Genomic DNA, 15,391 nt, shown 5'->3' on the forward strand with positions numbered 1-15,391 from the left:
CAAGACTAACATACTACAGACCTTGGGCAAAAGGAAGTAGGGGATCTTTTACCCTTTTAATGCTTTCAATCTATTTAATAACTATTTTGCTTATTATGTTGAAGTCTAAGCACTGTTTTCAGTGCTGTGCCACAGGATGTTGGCTGTCATGTTTGTTTCTGATGTTCACAAACCTTGCCTGAGTAGGATGCTATTATACAAAGATGACAAAGAGCTCAGTAGACATTTCCATAAGCTATGTTCTTCTGATCATGCAGAGCCACGATGATTCAACCTCTACAATATTTACTTATCCTCCGCTATTTGTTTTTCACATGCCATCCCACTGTTGTCACTGCTTGATTGACTCTCCTGTTTGATGTTCTCGGTGAGATACATCGTATAGCTTGGAACTATCTTGGCAATAAGACCTAGCTTGAAAAGTACTGATACTCTTGGTAAGGTGATGTCTTTGTAAACCCTCCACTGAGGAGTTCTGCTTCTCATTCTTGTCTCTATCTCATGTTTCCTGAAAAACTCTCTCTGACGACTGCCCAATAGCTTTCAGTAAGGTTTTGTGGTCTGGAGAGATACTGCAACTAGAAGCTGGCCCTGTGGGAGGTGGGCAGCCCAAGTTGTAGAATTCAATACAAGCAATCAGGTGTTTTCTGAGCCCACGGCGATGGCATTCAAACCAGTAGTTTTTTGTGTTTTTTTCTTTTTGGCATAATTTGCATAGTTTCTGCTTCGCTATAATAGTAACTAAATCAATCGATTCTGAGGAAACCTCTTCCCTTTCAGAGGGCATTCAAGCAAACATAGTACTGATGGTACCTGTACTTCGAGAGGATAACTGTTCCTAAAAGCTTGTGGTTATTAAAAATATCAAGCATCCCCTTAAAGTAACGTCTTCTATTGAATAAAACCCTCTTTTGTCAGACACATAGTCCCTAAAAGCTAAAACAAGCTAAGTTCTAAGTGAGATGGAGGGGAGTCCTTCCTATTATTTACATGGCCCTGATACTTGCCTACTTCATTTGAGGTCTGTTTTCCCACTCACTCTCATCCCTCTTCAATCATGTGCATGCACGTTTAAATAAAATAAAAAGTATGTTGTCCAAGAAGGCAGATCAAAGTGGGCGATGTGAATCCAAGTGGGCAATATGAATCAAAGAGTCTAGATCTTCTAATCCTCACGTAGCACGTAAGCATATAGCCTTCCTTCTGCTGCTTTTTAAGCTCTACTGCATAGTAGCACTGAAAATGTTGTGTTCTGCTTTTTTAAGGTGGCCCTGAGCCCTACATTGAAATATTTGAACAACCCAGGCAAAGGGGCATGCGTTTCAGATACAAATGTGAGGGAAGATCAGCAGGCAGCATTCCAGGAGAACACAGTACTGAAAACAACAAGACATTCCCTTCTATACAGGTAAGAAATACTATTTTTCTCCCTAAGTTACCGGTGCCTGTATTTACATTGTGCTGTAGCTACGTGTTGACCTCGGTGCAGTAAAGAAAATGCTTTTTATTACATGTTCTGTTATTCTTTCCTTGGCTTGCAAATGTGATTGCAACAGAGTGGAAAAAGAGTTCTTTGCTCCTCATTAAAGATTTTGTCATAAGATTTTGTTCCAGTTTAGCGGAAAAGAAGAAGGTGTAGTCATTGGTAACAAAGTGCCTGTAGAGGGGGAACTCGCTGAAGTTACTCATTGTCTGGGAATCATTCGTTATTAGCTTTTTCTGTGTCTACATTTGTTCTGGTTTCTTAGTTGTGATTTGGGCTTTTTTTTTTTTTTTTTTTTTTTTTACTACTTGGATTGTAATATGAATTTTGGGAGCGCTTTGAAGGAGGTTGTCTGCATACAAAATCTGACAAGACTAGTCTAGCTGCTGGGCACGGCGTGAAAGAAGGTATTTTGTACAAGCAAGCGAACTAAGAAGGTGCCTTGCAGCCAGTGGCTTGGTGATTGGGCTCTGCAAAAGACTGCCATGAAGTATGTGAAGTTAGAAGGGGTACAGAATTTAAAAAGGAGCTAAGAAAGGGGAATGATGTGGTTAGAACACCTGCAATGAAGACAAATTGGGTGGTTGCATTATGGATAGGTTGGGAAATTCAGAATGAAGGGATTCAGACTAGTCTGAACTGTCCTTGCTTTGATCAAAGACATGGACAGTAGAGGTAGAATGGAAGCACTTGATCAGTAACTTTCATATCTGGGACAAAAGAGCGTCAGAGACCTGGACTAGTAGGGTAAAATAGAAGAACTTCTGGTCTCCCGTTTGATGTTTAAATTAATAATATTTCCTTGATCTCTTTCAATCTGGAGAAAGTCTTTCAGAAATGAGATTAGAAGAGAAAACTCAAATATAAATGGGAAGTAAGTGTTTGCTATCTTGAATTACAGTATTATAGTGCAATATTTAAAAAAAAAAAAAAAAGAGGAGCCAAGATGGAGTCTCTGGAATCACAGCGGTAAGAGAACAGATGTAGTGGTTGTGAAATCTGACAAGTATTGAAATGTTTTGAGGCATAAAATCTCCTTCAGAGGAGGGAGAGTTTGAGAAAGATGGTATTGGCAGTCATGTGCTGAGCAGCAGAGATCCTCTACTAGATAAAGCAACTGTGCTGCTGTGGAAGCTGGTCTTGCCCTGAAGGCAGAATTACTACGGGGGGGAAAAAGCAGACAAGAAGGACCCCTTTTTACTATTACAGTGCTAGAATTGGTAAAGGAATGCAGAAAAGAGTTCTTTGTTCAGCTGGTGAAGTGCAGAACAAACAAGCTGGCGAGATCTGTGTGTGTGCTGGCAAAAATAAATACTTTGACAGACTCTCACCCCGAGGCCGTGTCAGGACAGAAGTTGACTGGGCAGTGTGAGCCCTCGATTCCTCAGCCTGCGCTGTGATGTGTGTGAAAGTCAGCCAGAAAACCCAAAGGGAAGATGGGACTTGATAGGTGACAGTGCACTCCTGGCATATTTTGTTCTTTTCTAAAGGTGACTGTTAATGACAGAGCTGATGGATACTGATAGCAGGTGATTTCTAGGTGAATTCCTGCCTCCTTGAAGCCTGTAGGAGGCTTTAATGCTGATTAGTTGCTGGGGGAGGCCCCTCCAGAGATGGAAACCTCAATGAGGATGAGATTAAATTTCATGGTGTGGTTGAGATGAACATCAAGGAGGAACTGGAGAATCAAAGTGCCTCAATCACGCTTCAAGTTCAAGGGTGTAGATATGCAGTGAGGGAGAAATGATGTAATATTTGAAGAAACAGAAGAGTGATGGAAGTTTTATTTAAGGGCAAACTGGTGTACGTGAATGCCAAGAAAGGGGCCTAACTGGAGGCTGAAGAAGCTGACAGATGGTGAAAGTTAGAAGAGCGTAGGTCAAATCAAAGGTTGAGCTGTTGATTGAAAAGCATGTGATGAATCCCTGAGTCTCCTTGGAGGAGGAAAGAAGGGGCTGAAGGACGGAAGGAACAGCTCGTTCTAGGACAGGGGAAGTGGAGGAGGAGAGCACGCCTCTGCACAAACATGTGCTGGTGCAAATCTTGTGTTTGCTTTCAAGTTGTTACTCTTCAAACAATTCAGGCCAAACTGTTTTTTAGACTCACCCACACAACCCTTGCTGACTTCACTGGTAGCCATCAGCACGAGGGAAGACTTCTACACACCTGAGAGATGTGTGTTGAATTACCGTGATGACTTCTGTGAAGGCTCCCTAGTAGGAGCTTGAGAGTTCAGTGCCCCTCTGCGTGAACATAAGACTGAATATTCATCTAAGAATTAAGGAGAAGGGACTTCATGGGGGCTTATGTCCATGTTGCAACTGCTAAGATCTTCATTTGCTGCTTAGCGGTCCAAGCACAGGTAATAAGGTTATCCCTGAGGCTCTACGAGCTTCTTCCTAGGATCTAGCTCTTTGGAGCTAGACCTGTCCTTTCAATAAGCGTTTGTGTGTGGTCGCCTAGGCAGGATTTTGTATCTTTCATTGTAAGTGTAGATATGGTAAAGAAATGCGTCCTGTAATGTTTGGTCTTACAGCATTACAATCTGCTTTACTCTAAGTTTCTGGAGCTTACGTATTACCTTTTGGCTTTCTGCACAGGGTTCAAATAGGTAAGACGTGCTTTAAGAAAGAATAATAAATTCACAAATGTTTTGCCAAACAGCTGGTTTTCAGTGTGAAATGAACAGGATATTTTAGGATGAAATGTATTTTCTGTTCCATGTTGGGACTTTAGTAGCTCTAATATCTAAAGTCTAGAAAATATCTCGCTTTTTTGTAGATTCTAAATTATTTTGGAAAAGTCAAAATAAGGACTACACTGGTAACAAAGAACGAACCCTACAAGCCCCACCCTCATGACCTGGTTGGAAAAGACTGCAGAGATGGCTACTACGAAGCAGAGTTTGGGCCAGAGCGGCGAGTCCTGTCGTGAGTAGTGGTGTTGCTTGGGAATTTGATTAATGTGCAAGTGATATGCTAATCTTATGTTCTGAAACTCTTGAGTAGTGATTAAGAGGGCAGTTAGTGTGTTGTCTTTGCTGAAGCCTCTAATCCGTCTCAGATAAGGCAACTTGCTCTTAGAAGTATTTCCTTCTTTTTCAGTGTTTGACACACTCATCTTTTGTCGCGTTTGCCCTTCTTTTCCTTTCATTCTCCCAGTGTCTGTCTCCTTTTCTTTCTCCCACTTGTTTGCTTTTCAGTCTAGTTCAGTAGCGCTTCTCGCTCCTGAGCTTGATATTCTTCTCCTTCAGTGTACAAAAATGATAAATTGTTAACAACATTAGAATTAGCGTTTCCCTAGATTTAGGGAAGTTGATGTCTTCCACAGGAACTCTAGTTAGACTTTCTGGAAACCAGTGGAGAAAGTTTGTAGTGACTGAATATCACGTCATTTAGATGATGGTGGTTGTGACACATCTAGAAATGTGTTGGCAGTTGTCACTGTTGCTGCTGTCTGTTAATTTTGGTGGGGTTTTGTTTGTTTTGGGCTGCCTTTTTTTGAGTAAAAGTATAGATTCTGCTCAGCATTAGTTCTGTAGAGCAAGCATGCCAGAGAAGGGCCTAATTCTGGAGGCAGTAAGGAGAATTCTGGCTTCATATAGTATGTTTCTCGGTGCTGTTCAGAGGGAGAATTTCAAGTACAATTGTAAGTGGTGGTGTTCCCTGCAAGTCTACCAAGTCTAAGGGAATAAAATAAAAGCAGAGTAAACTGCAACAAGTGTAGACTGATTATTGCCATTGAGGGGAATTTGGAATTGACAAACTGTTTGTGGCTCACAGCTTGCAACACAGTAGATCTGAAAGTAGGCTCGTGCTTTGAGGTAAACATAAAACTGAGCTGGGAAGAAAGTAAGGTAAATATTTCAGTGTATAAGCAGCTTTACTTACTGCTCTCAGGCTGATGTGATTCGGTTGATGTTGGTGAAATCACTGCGTTTTTATGTGGGTTTAGTCAGTAGAACACTATTAAAGGCGAGAACTGAAGACAAGGTCTGTTTGATGACGATAATTGCCTGATGGTGAAATAAACAGTTCTAAAAGTGGAGATATTTTTTCAACATACAGCTCAGGCTCAAGTGATCATGAATGTACACAGTAAATGTATTCAGGTGACACGTAACGTGCTGCCTGTACTGTCTTCTGCTCTTACAAACTCAAAAGATTTTACTAGCTTTTTGTTTCTAGGTCTGTTTACAATGTTCTCCTATTGATAAACGGTAGAAAAGGATTAGTAAATGTCATTTTTAATATTTTTTTTCCACCGTGATACCTCTCTAGAAAGGTAGAGCTGTCTCTTCAGGCACTTCCCTCCCATTTTGACTGTTGTAATCTCATCCTGACCAGCCTCCCTGCAGAGTTCCCCTTTACCTTGTCCAAAAGGCAGCAGTAGACATCTTAATCTGGTAAGGGGCCTTGCGCCTTCCTCTGACCATCCCTTCACCAGCTTCCCCTTTGTCTTCTCAAATCAAGCTTCATCACGCAGGGTCAAAGAATGTCTGCTGTTGTAGCCCATCCCACTTCCTGCTCTCATCTCTGTGGCTTCTGATCTGAAGCAGAAAAGCCTGATTGCTTAACACCTTTTCTGGCAATCGCCAGGCACAGGAAGACACTGTTGATTGTTTTTCCTCTTGGCGTTTTGTTGCACACAGTTAAGCCTGCAGAGATTCTGTTCCTAAGTCTATTAGCTGTAGGGTGTGATACCAAAAAGCACTGGCATGCTTTGCAAATATTTATTTGTAAATTGTGATTTCATTTCCATTATATGCACTCATCAAATCCTGTTCTTTGACATAATGCTGTGCTTCCATTTCATTTGTTTGAAATCATGAAATCCATGAATTCTTCTCAGTATCCTTAGGTTAGAGGCCTCCTAGTTTCTTACAGAATGGTGTCTGGAGTACTGTCCCTTTACTGATAATACACAACTGTGAGCTTCAATTGAGCTTGAAATCTGAGATTCTGATGGGAAGAGGCTCTAAATATTCTCTTTGAAATGTTTCCAGCATTGGTACACTCATTTTTTTAACAAATCATTGGTTACTTTAAGATGAAAGAACAGCATGATCCATAATTGGATCTGGATGTTTAAAGTCGTTTTCCTTTTTGTGGCTGGTGACTCAATGTCCACATTCTTCCCTTCAAGTCCGTGTTGGAGAAAAGCCTCGCACAATACCAGCCAGCAGGAGATGTCCTCTCTCGGTAGTGGTTCTGGCTGTGTGCTCCTGCTGAGCATCTCAAACAGAGCAAAAATCCCGGTTATTTCTGTGCAACTGGAATTATTAATCCCAGATTTGGGACTGGCCTGAGCAATTACTCTGCACTCCACTTATTTAACTAACCCCACGCAGGTCCAGCTGGACACAGTCTTCTGCTCTTCCTGCTGTCTGATGGTCGTGGTACTGCTGCCTAAATTTGATCAGAGCCCTCTGTGGCCCAGCTGTCAAGGCAGAAGTACAAGTGTTGCGTCCATGTGACTGCCTGTATACTAAAATTTTTACTTCCTAGTTCTCACTCTCTCTACATGGATGATATCATAGGTGATTTTTTTTTCCAAGCGCCTTTCATTTTTTCTCTCTCTTCCTACTTCTCCCTCTCTTCTCGTTATCTCGCTTGCTTCCTGTCAGCTCACGCTGATGTGAAACCCCGCAGGCTTCCTGAGGTTCTCGACGGTTTCTTCTCTGACCCAGCCCTCCCTTCAGCGATAGTTAAGTAGACACTTTCACTGTGACAGCGCATGTTTTAGAAAACGTTTGTCATCTGAGAGTTATGGGGCACTTTAAAAGTCTCGTTTCTCTCCCCGAGAGGTTTCGTTGACAATGGCTGAGAGGCGCAGAGTCAAGGCTGTCAGTCCCTGCGTGGCTGGACACAGTTTTCTCAAGGCCAGTGCTGCAGTTGTGCTCCGTGGTGTCTGCCACTGGCAGGGGATCGCTGGAGAGTCTGGGGCTGTAGCACAGAAGCAGGTCTGTTCGTGGGCATGAAGTGTGTTTGCACTGAAATAGTAGAATAAAGTGGGTATTTGGGGGGAAAAAAAAAAGAAGTTGTGTGTGCCATGATCGAGCCCTGAAGGAGTAGTCCCTACAAACAGGATTGCTTGCCGAGGTACGCTGCAAATCTCCCGTGTCAGTAGCCACAACGTGAAGTCCAGGTGCTCCACTGAGCTGTGACATGCTAGTGTGGTTTGGTTTCTTTTGGGGCACTCTGTAGGGTTGAAAGGGAAGCTTATGTGTTCCTCTACAGTAGAGATGCTACAAGTGGAGTCTGATTGCAGAGGATGTGGGAACCTCTGAACAGAGCCCATTGGGCACAGGCGAGGGGCTTTGGGGGAAGCAAAATCAGTGTCACACTTGGATAGTCTTGCTTAGAGCAGGGAAACAGAAGACTACCCCTGAGAGTTGTGGGAGGAAGGATTTAGATGGATTAAGGTGTTTTTTAGGCATAACCAAAAAAAAAGTTAAACACTTTTGTGGCATTTCAAAGTAAGGGAAATTGCCAGTTCTGGAGAAAGATTGTCAGAGCCTACTGGCACAGTTTATCTTCTGAGCTTATTGTAACATTATGAAACATGGATTTATTTGTTTTTAATTTATATATACATGTATTTTTTCTTTTTCTTTCTTTCTTTTTTTTTTTTTTTTTTTTTACTTCCTGCTTTACATCCACTCAGCTTTGATGATGTCATGGTTTTTCCATGTGGGAAAGAGTCAGCTCGCCTGGGACTCCCCCCACCTCCTGCATCGGGGTGACCTGCACTTTTATGCAAATAAGGAAGAGCTGCAGCTCTTCAGAACCTTTCCATAACTACATGAGATTTCAAAACCTGTTTTTACTTGTTCTAAAAACCATTAAAATAGCGTTCAAGATTTATATTCCCTGATAAAACCAGAAGCACACATTTTTAACTAGTGCACACTAGCAGGTTTATTGATTACAAAAATAGTTTTCACTTTCAATTACACGAGACTGAACATTCAAATTTTAATCACTGCAGAGTAACGATTCTTAATATAGAAATATATATTCCTCTTTAGGACTTTAGTTTGGTATTTTTCTATTCTGTTTCTGCTCTTTGTTTTAGAAAAACTGCATCCCTGCTTTTCAGACCTGTTACAACTTTCTCAAAATAAACATATTCTTTAATTTCTTATACCATATATTATCACAGTATTGTTCAACAGCAAATAATTTATTCACTCTTCTACACTGAGGATTTTATTACTTTGTGAAATCCCTCCATATGTGCTTCAGTTTTCAGAATTTGGGCATTCAGTGTGTGAAGAAGAGAGACCTGAAGGAATCAATTTCCTTACGAATCTCGAAGAAGATCAACCCTTTTAATGGTGAGTAGAGCTTATCTGGTTGGTTGAAAGTTCTCTTTTCAAGGATGTTACTGTTTTGGTTGGTTCGTTCATTTTTGTCCTGCCTTTGCTTCTGTGGTGGAGCACTGGGTTGCTGTTTTTTCTTTTTTTCCCCAATTTTTATATTTTTTGAGAAACGCTCTTCCCTTTCTGTGTCCCTCCTAGTCTTTCCTCACTGGCATCACATTATGAAACCTATTTGGGTAGCTGCCTTTTTCTGTCCCTGCCACCCTGCAGATAGGGTGCTATCTGCAGGAGAGGTGCTGATGCTGCTCCTTGCTTGATTTTACAGCATGGGAGCTGGTACAGGCAGTAAGGAAATCCACAGCAGTACCGATTTCAGTCAAGTCAGGGGCGAGCTGTGCTGCTACAGAACCACACCTGTAGGGACCTACCCACAGGCTGTAGTTTTACATGATAGCTGATCTGACCTAGCTGTGGGCTGCTCTCAAAAGGCGTCATCCTGCCCTTCCCTCCATCCCTGGTCACACACTCCTACCACTTCCCTCGCATCAAATAGAGAAGCCGTGTGGCTACATGGTGAACAGACTCAGCAAGATGCTCCAATGGAAAACCAACTCGCAAAAAAAAAAAAAAAAAAAAAAAAACAAAACAGTTTTTCCTTAGATCAACTTGCTAAACCAATGTATCTCACAGCCACGTGACTGGTAAATCAATGCACAGAATTCTGTTCTTGCTTTTTGTCATCCTGTAGAGAAAGGTTTCTTTGACATCTGAATTCACTGCACAGAAGTGCAATCTTCTTCAGGATTGTACTATGTAAAGTAGACTGGAATTAATTTAACTTACACCTTTCAGTTTCTCCACATTCTTGTCAAAATCCTTCAGCTGATGGTATGGACGTCTTGTACTTGTGTATTGTAGTTACAAGAAAAAGAACGTATTTTATGTCAGCAATCGCTTTAAGGAGTTAGAAGACTAAAACATGCACGCGTTAGGAAAAAACCCCATCCCAGACCCTTTAACTTCCTCATTCTGAAGCCAATGCACACGATACAATTGCTAAATAAAAAACCTCTTACAAACATAGCACCATTAACACTGTTGACACATTGAACTTCTACTGATCAAGAATGATGAAGCGTTTTTAAAACTTAAAAGGCCCCCAGTTTTTGACTGCCTATTCAAAATAAAAATCATTTCGGCTGACAGTAAGTTCATACTGTTACCTCAAAATCGTATTGCTTCAATGCTGACTTTCTTATTCATAGTTTTCCCCAATTATAGAATTTAAGAAATTGTGGAAAGGAAGCTGTGGACTCTTCTTTTGTTTCTCTGGTACCAAGCACCAATAGTGCCTCTGAGAAGAAGGCATTATCATGAATGCATTTATGTATTCGCTTAGGTGTGGCAAAAAACCTGGAGATTTTTCAAACCCTTTTCTATACCCACAGAAGTCATGCTAAATTCAGGTAAGGCCCTTGTTGGAGGGTTGGGAACTAGGTTTCCAGCTAGCTTCGAAATACATACTTTGCTTTTGTCCTGAACAGGACAAAAAGAAACATGTTGAACTCGCTACAAGGTGAGAAATGCTCTAGATAACAGCTGTTTGTTGTCAGGCTGATGGTCCATCAAAACCAGAACCTAGTTCTGATAATTTTCACACACAATAGCACGTTTTAAAATTAGTCCTTCAACACAGTTTAAAGAGTATAAAGTAGTGTTTGACTTACTGTTACCTTGACTCAGCCAGCTTTACCTTGATTTTAAATCAAAAAAGAGGAACTCTTCTGTTTAGCCCCCTTGGCTTGCTTTGTTTTACTCCGTAAGTAAAACATGAGTTGGCATTTTCTCTTGATGTTGTGCAGTAAAAGAACAAGATAAACTCCTTTTATGTAGGTGTATTTCACCAAAGAAGCTTTGGCAGTCACATAGAGCTCTGTTCTTAGCGCTGCTCAGCGTAACAGAGTAAAGACAAGTTTACAACAGTTTGAGAGTAGACTCGTGCAGTGGTTGGCACGTAACTCCAAGTTCACTCATCGTTCTGGGGCAATTGCAGCTGGTTGCACTTGGTGGCATCAGATCCTGGGCTCCTCTCTGCCCGGCCAACAGCAGGGAGACCTGCCCTGGCAGCAGGGGAGAGCCTCGCTTGGGTGACACACAGGGCAGCACCCTGCTCTTGGCAGGCCTTGTGCTGAGAAGGGGCTGCTGGCAATCCCCAGCCTGCGTAATTGCCTTTCAGCACTTGTTAACGTGTCAGCACAAAGCTGAGCCGCCTTGAGAATGGCCTCCAGCCGCTTCAGGGCAGTCCCACGCTGCGCGGAGCCCAGAAGGGCACAGGACCAGGGTTTAATAAAACAGGATTAGTGACAGAAGTATTTTTATTGTGTGTGCTTAGTTGATCAAAACAGGTTTTTGCTAGCAGCAGTCACCATAATGCTTACTGCTTGATAAGGTTGAAAGTTTTATATATGGGTTTAGTTGGCTTGTTTTGTAAGGTCAAGAGTATCACTGCATTCTTCAAGGTGGTTTAGGATGTGTTGTATACATCCCATACTCTGCATTTATTTACTACTTTGTCTTCGGAAAGTTATCCAACTTTCCTAATTAGAGAAGTTTCTCGGGGTTAGGTGCGTCCTCTAAGCAGGTTGCAAGTTAATGCTGCTCCTTCCTTGTAGGAACATCAAGTTCTGCAGGACTGCCGGTATTTTTCAGCGATGTGAAAAAGGTTGTGTTGAACATTTAAGTTCTCACAGAGCTGAAAACCTGTCTTCAGGGTGTTTGTGAGCTAGGAGTTTTTTCTTTTTCTTCCCCACTCTCTTCTGGATCAGTCAAATAATCCCCGTCCCGAGTCCCCATTTGAGGCAGAGGCCCTATTAACAGACAAAATATGTCTCCAGCTTGCCACCACGTGTATTACCCATGTCAGGAAGGCTGCAGTAATAGCAAGGTGTGGGTCCACGAGGTTGCATTCCAAACTTCCTTGTGTAAAGGGGCCTTCATCTTCCAGGGAAGCCAGGGTGCCACAGGCAGCTGGGGTGGCAAAGGGAGAGTGAGTCCTAATGCAAATTCTCTGGCGGTGTCATCCCTCCTCCGCAGCGGGCAGCACGTGGCATGGACACGCGTGGCCGTCATGGGCAGCAGTAGGAACTTGCTCAGTAAAGATGCACGTTCAAGATAATTTTCTCCAGCACTCTCACCTAGCTGTTGAAGTGACTGATGCCTACCGCCGAGCTCCTGGGTGATAGCAGGGCTGTGTCTGCACATCACACCGTGTGCCTGCTGGGGCTGCCTGCATCTGAGTCACCCTGAGAGCGTATCTGGAAGGCTGTTTCACTTGAAATCCCCACTGTTAGCTGGCACCATTTGTCCATTGTTAGAGGCAGGATAGGTTCTAAACGTCCTCTGTGCAAGTTGTGTGAGTTCACTGTGATGCCACTCAGGTGATCTGCCAGAAGGCTGCTCCTCTTGACTTAGCCTTAACAGAGAATTGTTGTTTCCACACCATCACTGGACATACTCGTGACCCGCGTTGCTCACAAGGCTATGACCCGTATGTTTCTGTCCTATAAAGCTAAACGATTACTACAATCTCTATTGTCTCTTATCCCTGAGCACACCAGGAAAATGCTGTGCACTGGCAGCCTGATGCGTAACTGGGCCTCCTTGGCGTGATGGTGATACAAATGGCACGGCTTCGAAGGAGCAGAGTTACTCCTCCAGTGGAGCTGGTCCATGTCTGCTTTCTAGGGTGTTTGTTTTCTTTTCGTAGCTGTAGAGTTGTGCCATATCCTCGTCCTACCATGCACTGTCTGATGTATAGCCAACTCAAATTAAAAGAAGAGCCAGTCTTGAGCTCAGAGCTTTTGTGGGTGGGTGTGACTTGAAGCAGAGACAACAATTGACTTAATAATAACCTAAGTTAATTATCAATGAGGAAAAGCCCTAGATGTGTTCATTAAATTTAGGGGAAAACTGTACTTTGCACAGTATTACAGAGGACCAGCCTTTTTCTAGCTAAATGGATGACAGTGCGAAAACCCTAGGCTTGGCTTAGAGCGCGAAACTGCCCGATTTCAGGCACCTGATCGCGAGAGCACAAATAGGCTTTCCCTGGAGCTCGGCATACGCTTAAGGTTCCTGCTCCTTTGTAATTGCTCTCGCTAATAAGCGCTTAATTAATTTTCAGCCTGTCCCACGTACCCCGCCACTAACGCGGCTCCGTTGGCCTCCGCAGTCTTTCCTCTCGCCGTTTCCCCTTTCCGCCCGCGGGCCGCTGACCCCGCGCTCGCTCCGCACTCGTCACAGTCTCCACGACACCCCCTGCACGCCTCCGCCTCCGCGCCGCGCTCGGGCTGCTCCCCACACAAGTGGCGCTGCCTTCCTGCCCACGCGCCCCGTCACCCTCTCCGCAGCTTCCCCTGCTGCTGGCCCCGGCGCGGCTGCGCCCCGTGAGCCCCTCAGCTCTGACGCCAGTCGCCCACACGGGCTGGGCTCGCCAGGATCCCCCTCGCCAGCCCACCCGCTGCAGGGCAGCACGCGCTTCGTGCTGCAGCTTGTGGGGCCGCGGATCTGCGAGCAGGCGTCGTGCCCCGAACCAAAAAGGCAGCTCTGAGCGAGACGTGGGGAGTGAGGAAGGGCTTGAGAAAGAGAAAAGCACTGCGGGCTTCTGCAGTGAGTGTCCCAGGTGTTAAAACTTCCAACTTACTGCCCTGAAATTAAATGTGTAATGCAGCCCCAACCCCAACCAGGTGCTCAAGCTGACAATCTTGGGAAGTGAGAGCAGGCAGCTTCGTAAGAGGCACAGGGCAAAGCCACCTGAGGAAGGCTAGATGCCCGGATCGTACCATTCCTTTAGCTTTTACCTTTAGAAAGCCTTCTGTTCTTCGTGCACGTGGTTCTTGCTGTTTGCCCTGAAATTTGTATGTTAACATAAAAGACAGTCTCTTCAAATTTCTTAAAAGGGAAGAAGGAAAATTACCAGGTAGAGAGACAAAAAATGCTGACTTCTTTTTTAATATGGTAAACAAAAGTAGCTAAAAGTATGTCTTAGAGACGTACAGAGGGGGCTGGATATATGTTTAATTCTGCTCCAATTTAATGTTTTGTGTTTTTTTTTTTAATATCAGACTTAAAACAGGAGGAGAACCCACCTACAGTCAAATATTGTTTGGACAAATGTCTCGAAACTCAAAAGTTTACATTTGTACTCTGAGTGTTTCCCTCGGCTTTTGTTTCAAGCCAGGTCATTCACCTTTCCTGCGCTCCTTCCCCCTGCACAAACAAAGTTGATGTCACTTCCTTACGCCGGGGCAGCACGTAAGATGCGAGAGGGAAATGTCACCTCACCACGCTGGGAATCTGCTGCCTGTCGGGCGCTTACTGACTCTAGGTCAGCATCCAGATTTTAGTCGTTTGCACCCTCACTGATTTTTTTTGTTGAATTACTGAGTTCTGCTGTTGCACATGCTGTTTATAGATACATGCAAAAAGCTGTCTGTTTTTTTTTTTCTTCAGCGTTGATTGAACTCATCTCGCCACGCAGCACAGAGGTATAAACCAGGCATGGGTTTATCCGTAGAAGAATCGTAGTGCTGCCACAGCCCTTCCCTCCTCTTGTTCCCAGCTTCTCCCTCTGAGCAAGTGCTGGTGGATGGTGTTATGCCCCTGGACACATAGCCAAACAGCCTGGCCTATCATGCAGCTCTGCATCTAGTTTCCAAAGCCTGGGTACAAAGGAGAGAGCATAACGTTTGGCTTTTGTCAGCAAGGGGCAAGCAGCACACCAGGACTATCTGTTCTTTCTTTTGTACCAGTACGGTCGCATTTGGAAACAGCAAAAGTAGCATAAAACTATTTGGCAAGGTCCTTTTTGGCTGTGTAGAGTTCAGCTGCAGGAGACCCCGATCAAATACCCGGGCAATTCAGTGTGTGCTGGCAGCTGCCTGCTGTAGCCCTCCTGCAGGCTGCCTGCCGTGTAGCTACGCGAGCTGTGGCCGCAGTGTGCTGGGGAGAGTGAACTGAACCCGAGTTGTGCCTCCCAAGCACCAAGAGGGGGCTGTCATTTGCGCCCGATTTCTCTGGCCGTAAATCAGCACTGCAGAAGACAGCCTGTCCTGCTGCTGCATCTCTTTCCACCATTTCCCGTGTGCCAGGTCTGGTGTTCCTGGGAACTGACTGACGACTGGAGACAAGTCTTTTCCTCTTTTATTCAGCCAGGTTAGTTTTCGGCCAGACCAGTTCAGTTCTTTGATCTGATTCACCATGTGAGAGGTAGTCCCAGCACAAGGTTAGTGCTGGAAATGATGCTTGGGCAGAAGCCACCCCTTTACAGCAAAGCCTCTGTCGTAGGCTGGGTTAAATCAGCAGGTATCAGGGCTACAGGGGGTATCTTGGGGCTTGAAGTCACTCGAGGAGCAAAACGCTTGAGGCAAACCACCTCTGTGTCATCGCCTAAACGCAACCGATCTCCCAGCATATCCCTGAATTAAAAAGCACTGCCTACGTAAGAAAAAAGGTAGAACATAGCTCATGGTGATCGTTAATGATGTGCGCTCCTGGGCGGTCTCCTCACTGCAGGTCATTCTCCT

At 44.1% G+C, this 15,391-nt stretch overlaps 2 protein-coding genes across 2 annotated transcripts in view; both read left to right on the top strand.

The window, feature by feature from the left end:
- The window catches only part of PAPOLG (poly(A) polymerase gamma), a gene marked incomplete at its 3' end in the record, with an annotated part of 40,038 nt that extends 38,636 nt beyond the window's left edge, over positions 1-1,402 (top strand). Inside the window, exon 23 of the mRNA XM_084515588.1 lies at positions 1,266-1,402. The remainder of the gene's footprint in view (positions 1-1,265) is intronic.
- The window catches only part of REL (REL proto-oncogene, NF-kB subunit), a 32,943-nt gene that overhangs the window by 3,736 nt on the left and 13,816 nt on the right, over positions 1-15,391 (top strand). Inside the window, exons 2-4 of the mRNA XM_084515610.1 lie at positions 1,266-1,408; positions 4,265-4,413; positions 8,731-8,822. Of these exons, the coding sequence (XP_084371736.1) occupies positions 1,266-1,408; positions 4,265-4,413; positions 8,731-8,822 (384 nt within the window). The remainder of the gene's footprint in view (positions 1-1,265; positions 1,409-4,264; positions 4,414-8,730; positions 8,823-15,391) is intronic.

Source organism: Aythya ferina (genome assembly GCF_964211825.1).
Source record: "Aythya ferina genome assembly, chromosome: 3".
Classification (NCBI taxonomy): Eukaryota; Metazoa; Chordata; class Aves; order Anseriformes; family Anatidae; genus Aythya; species Aythya ferina.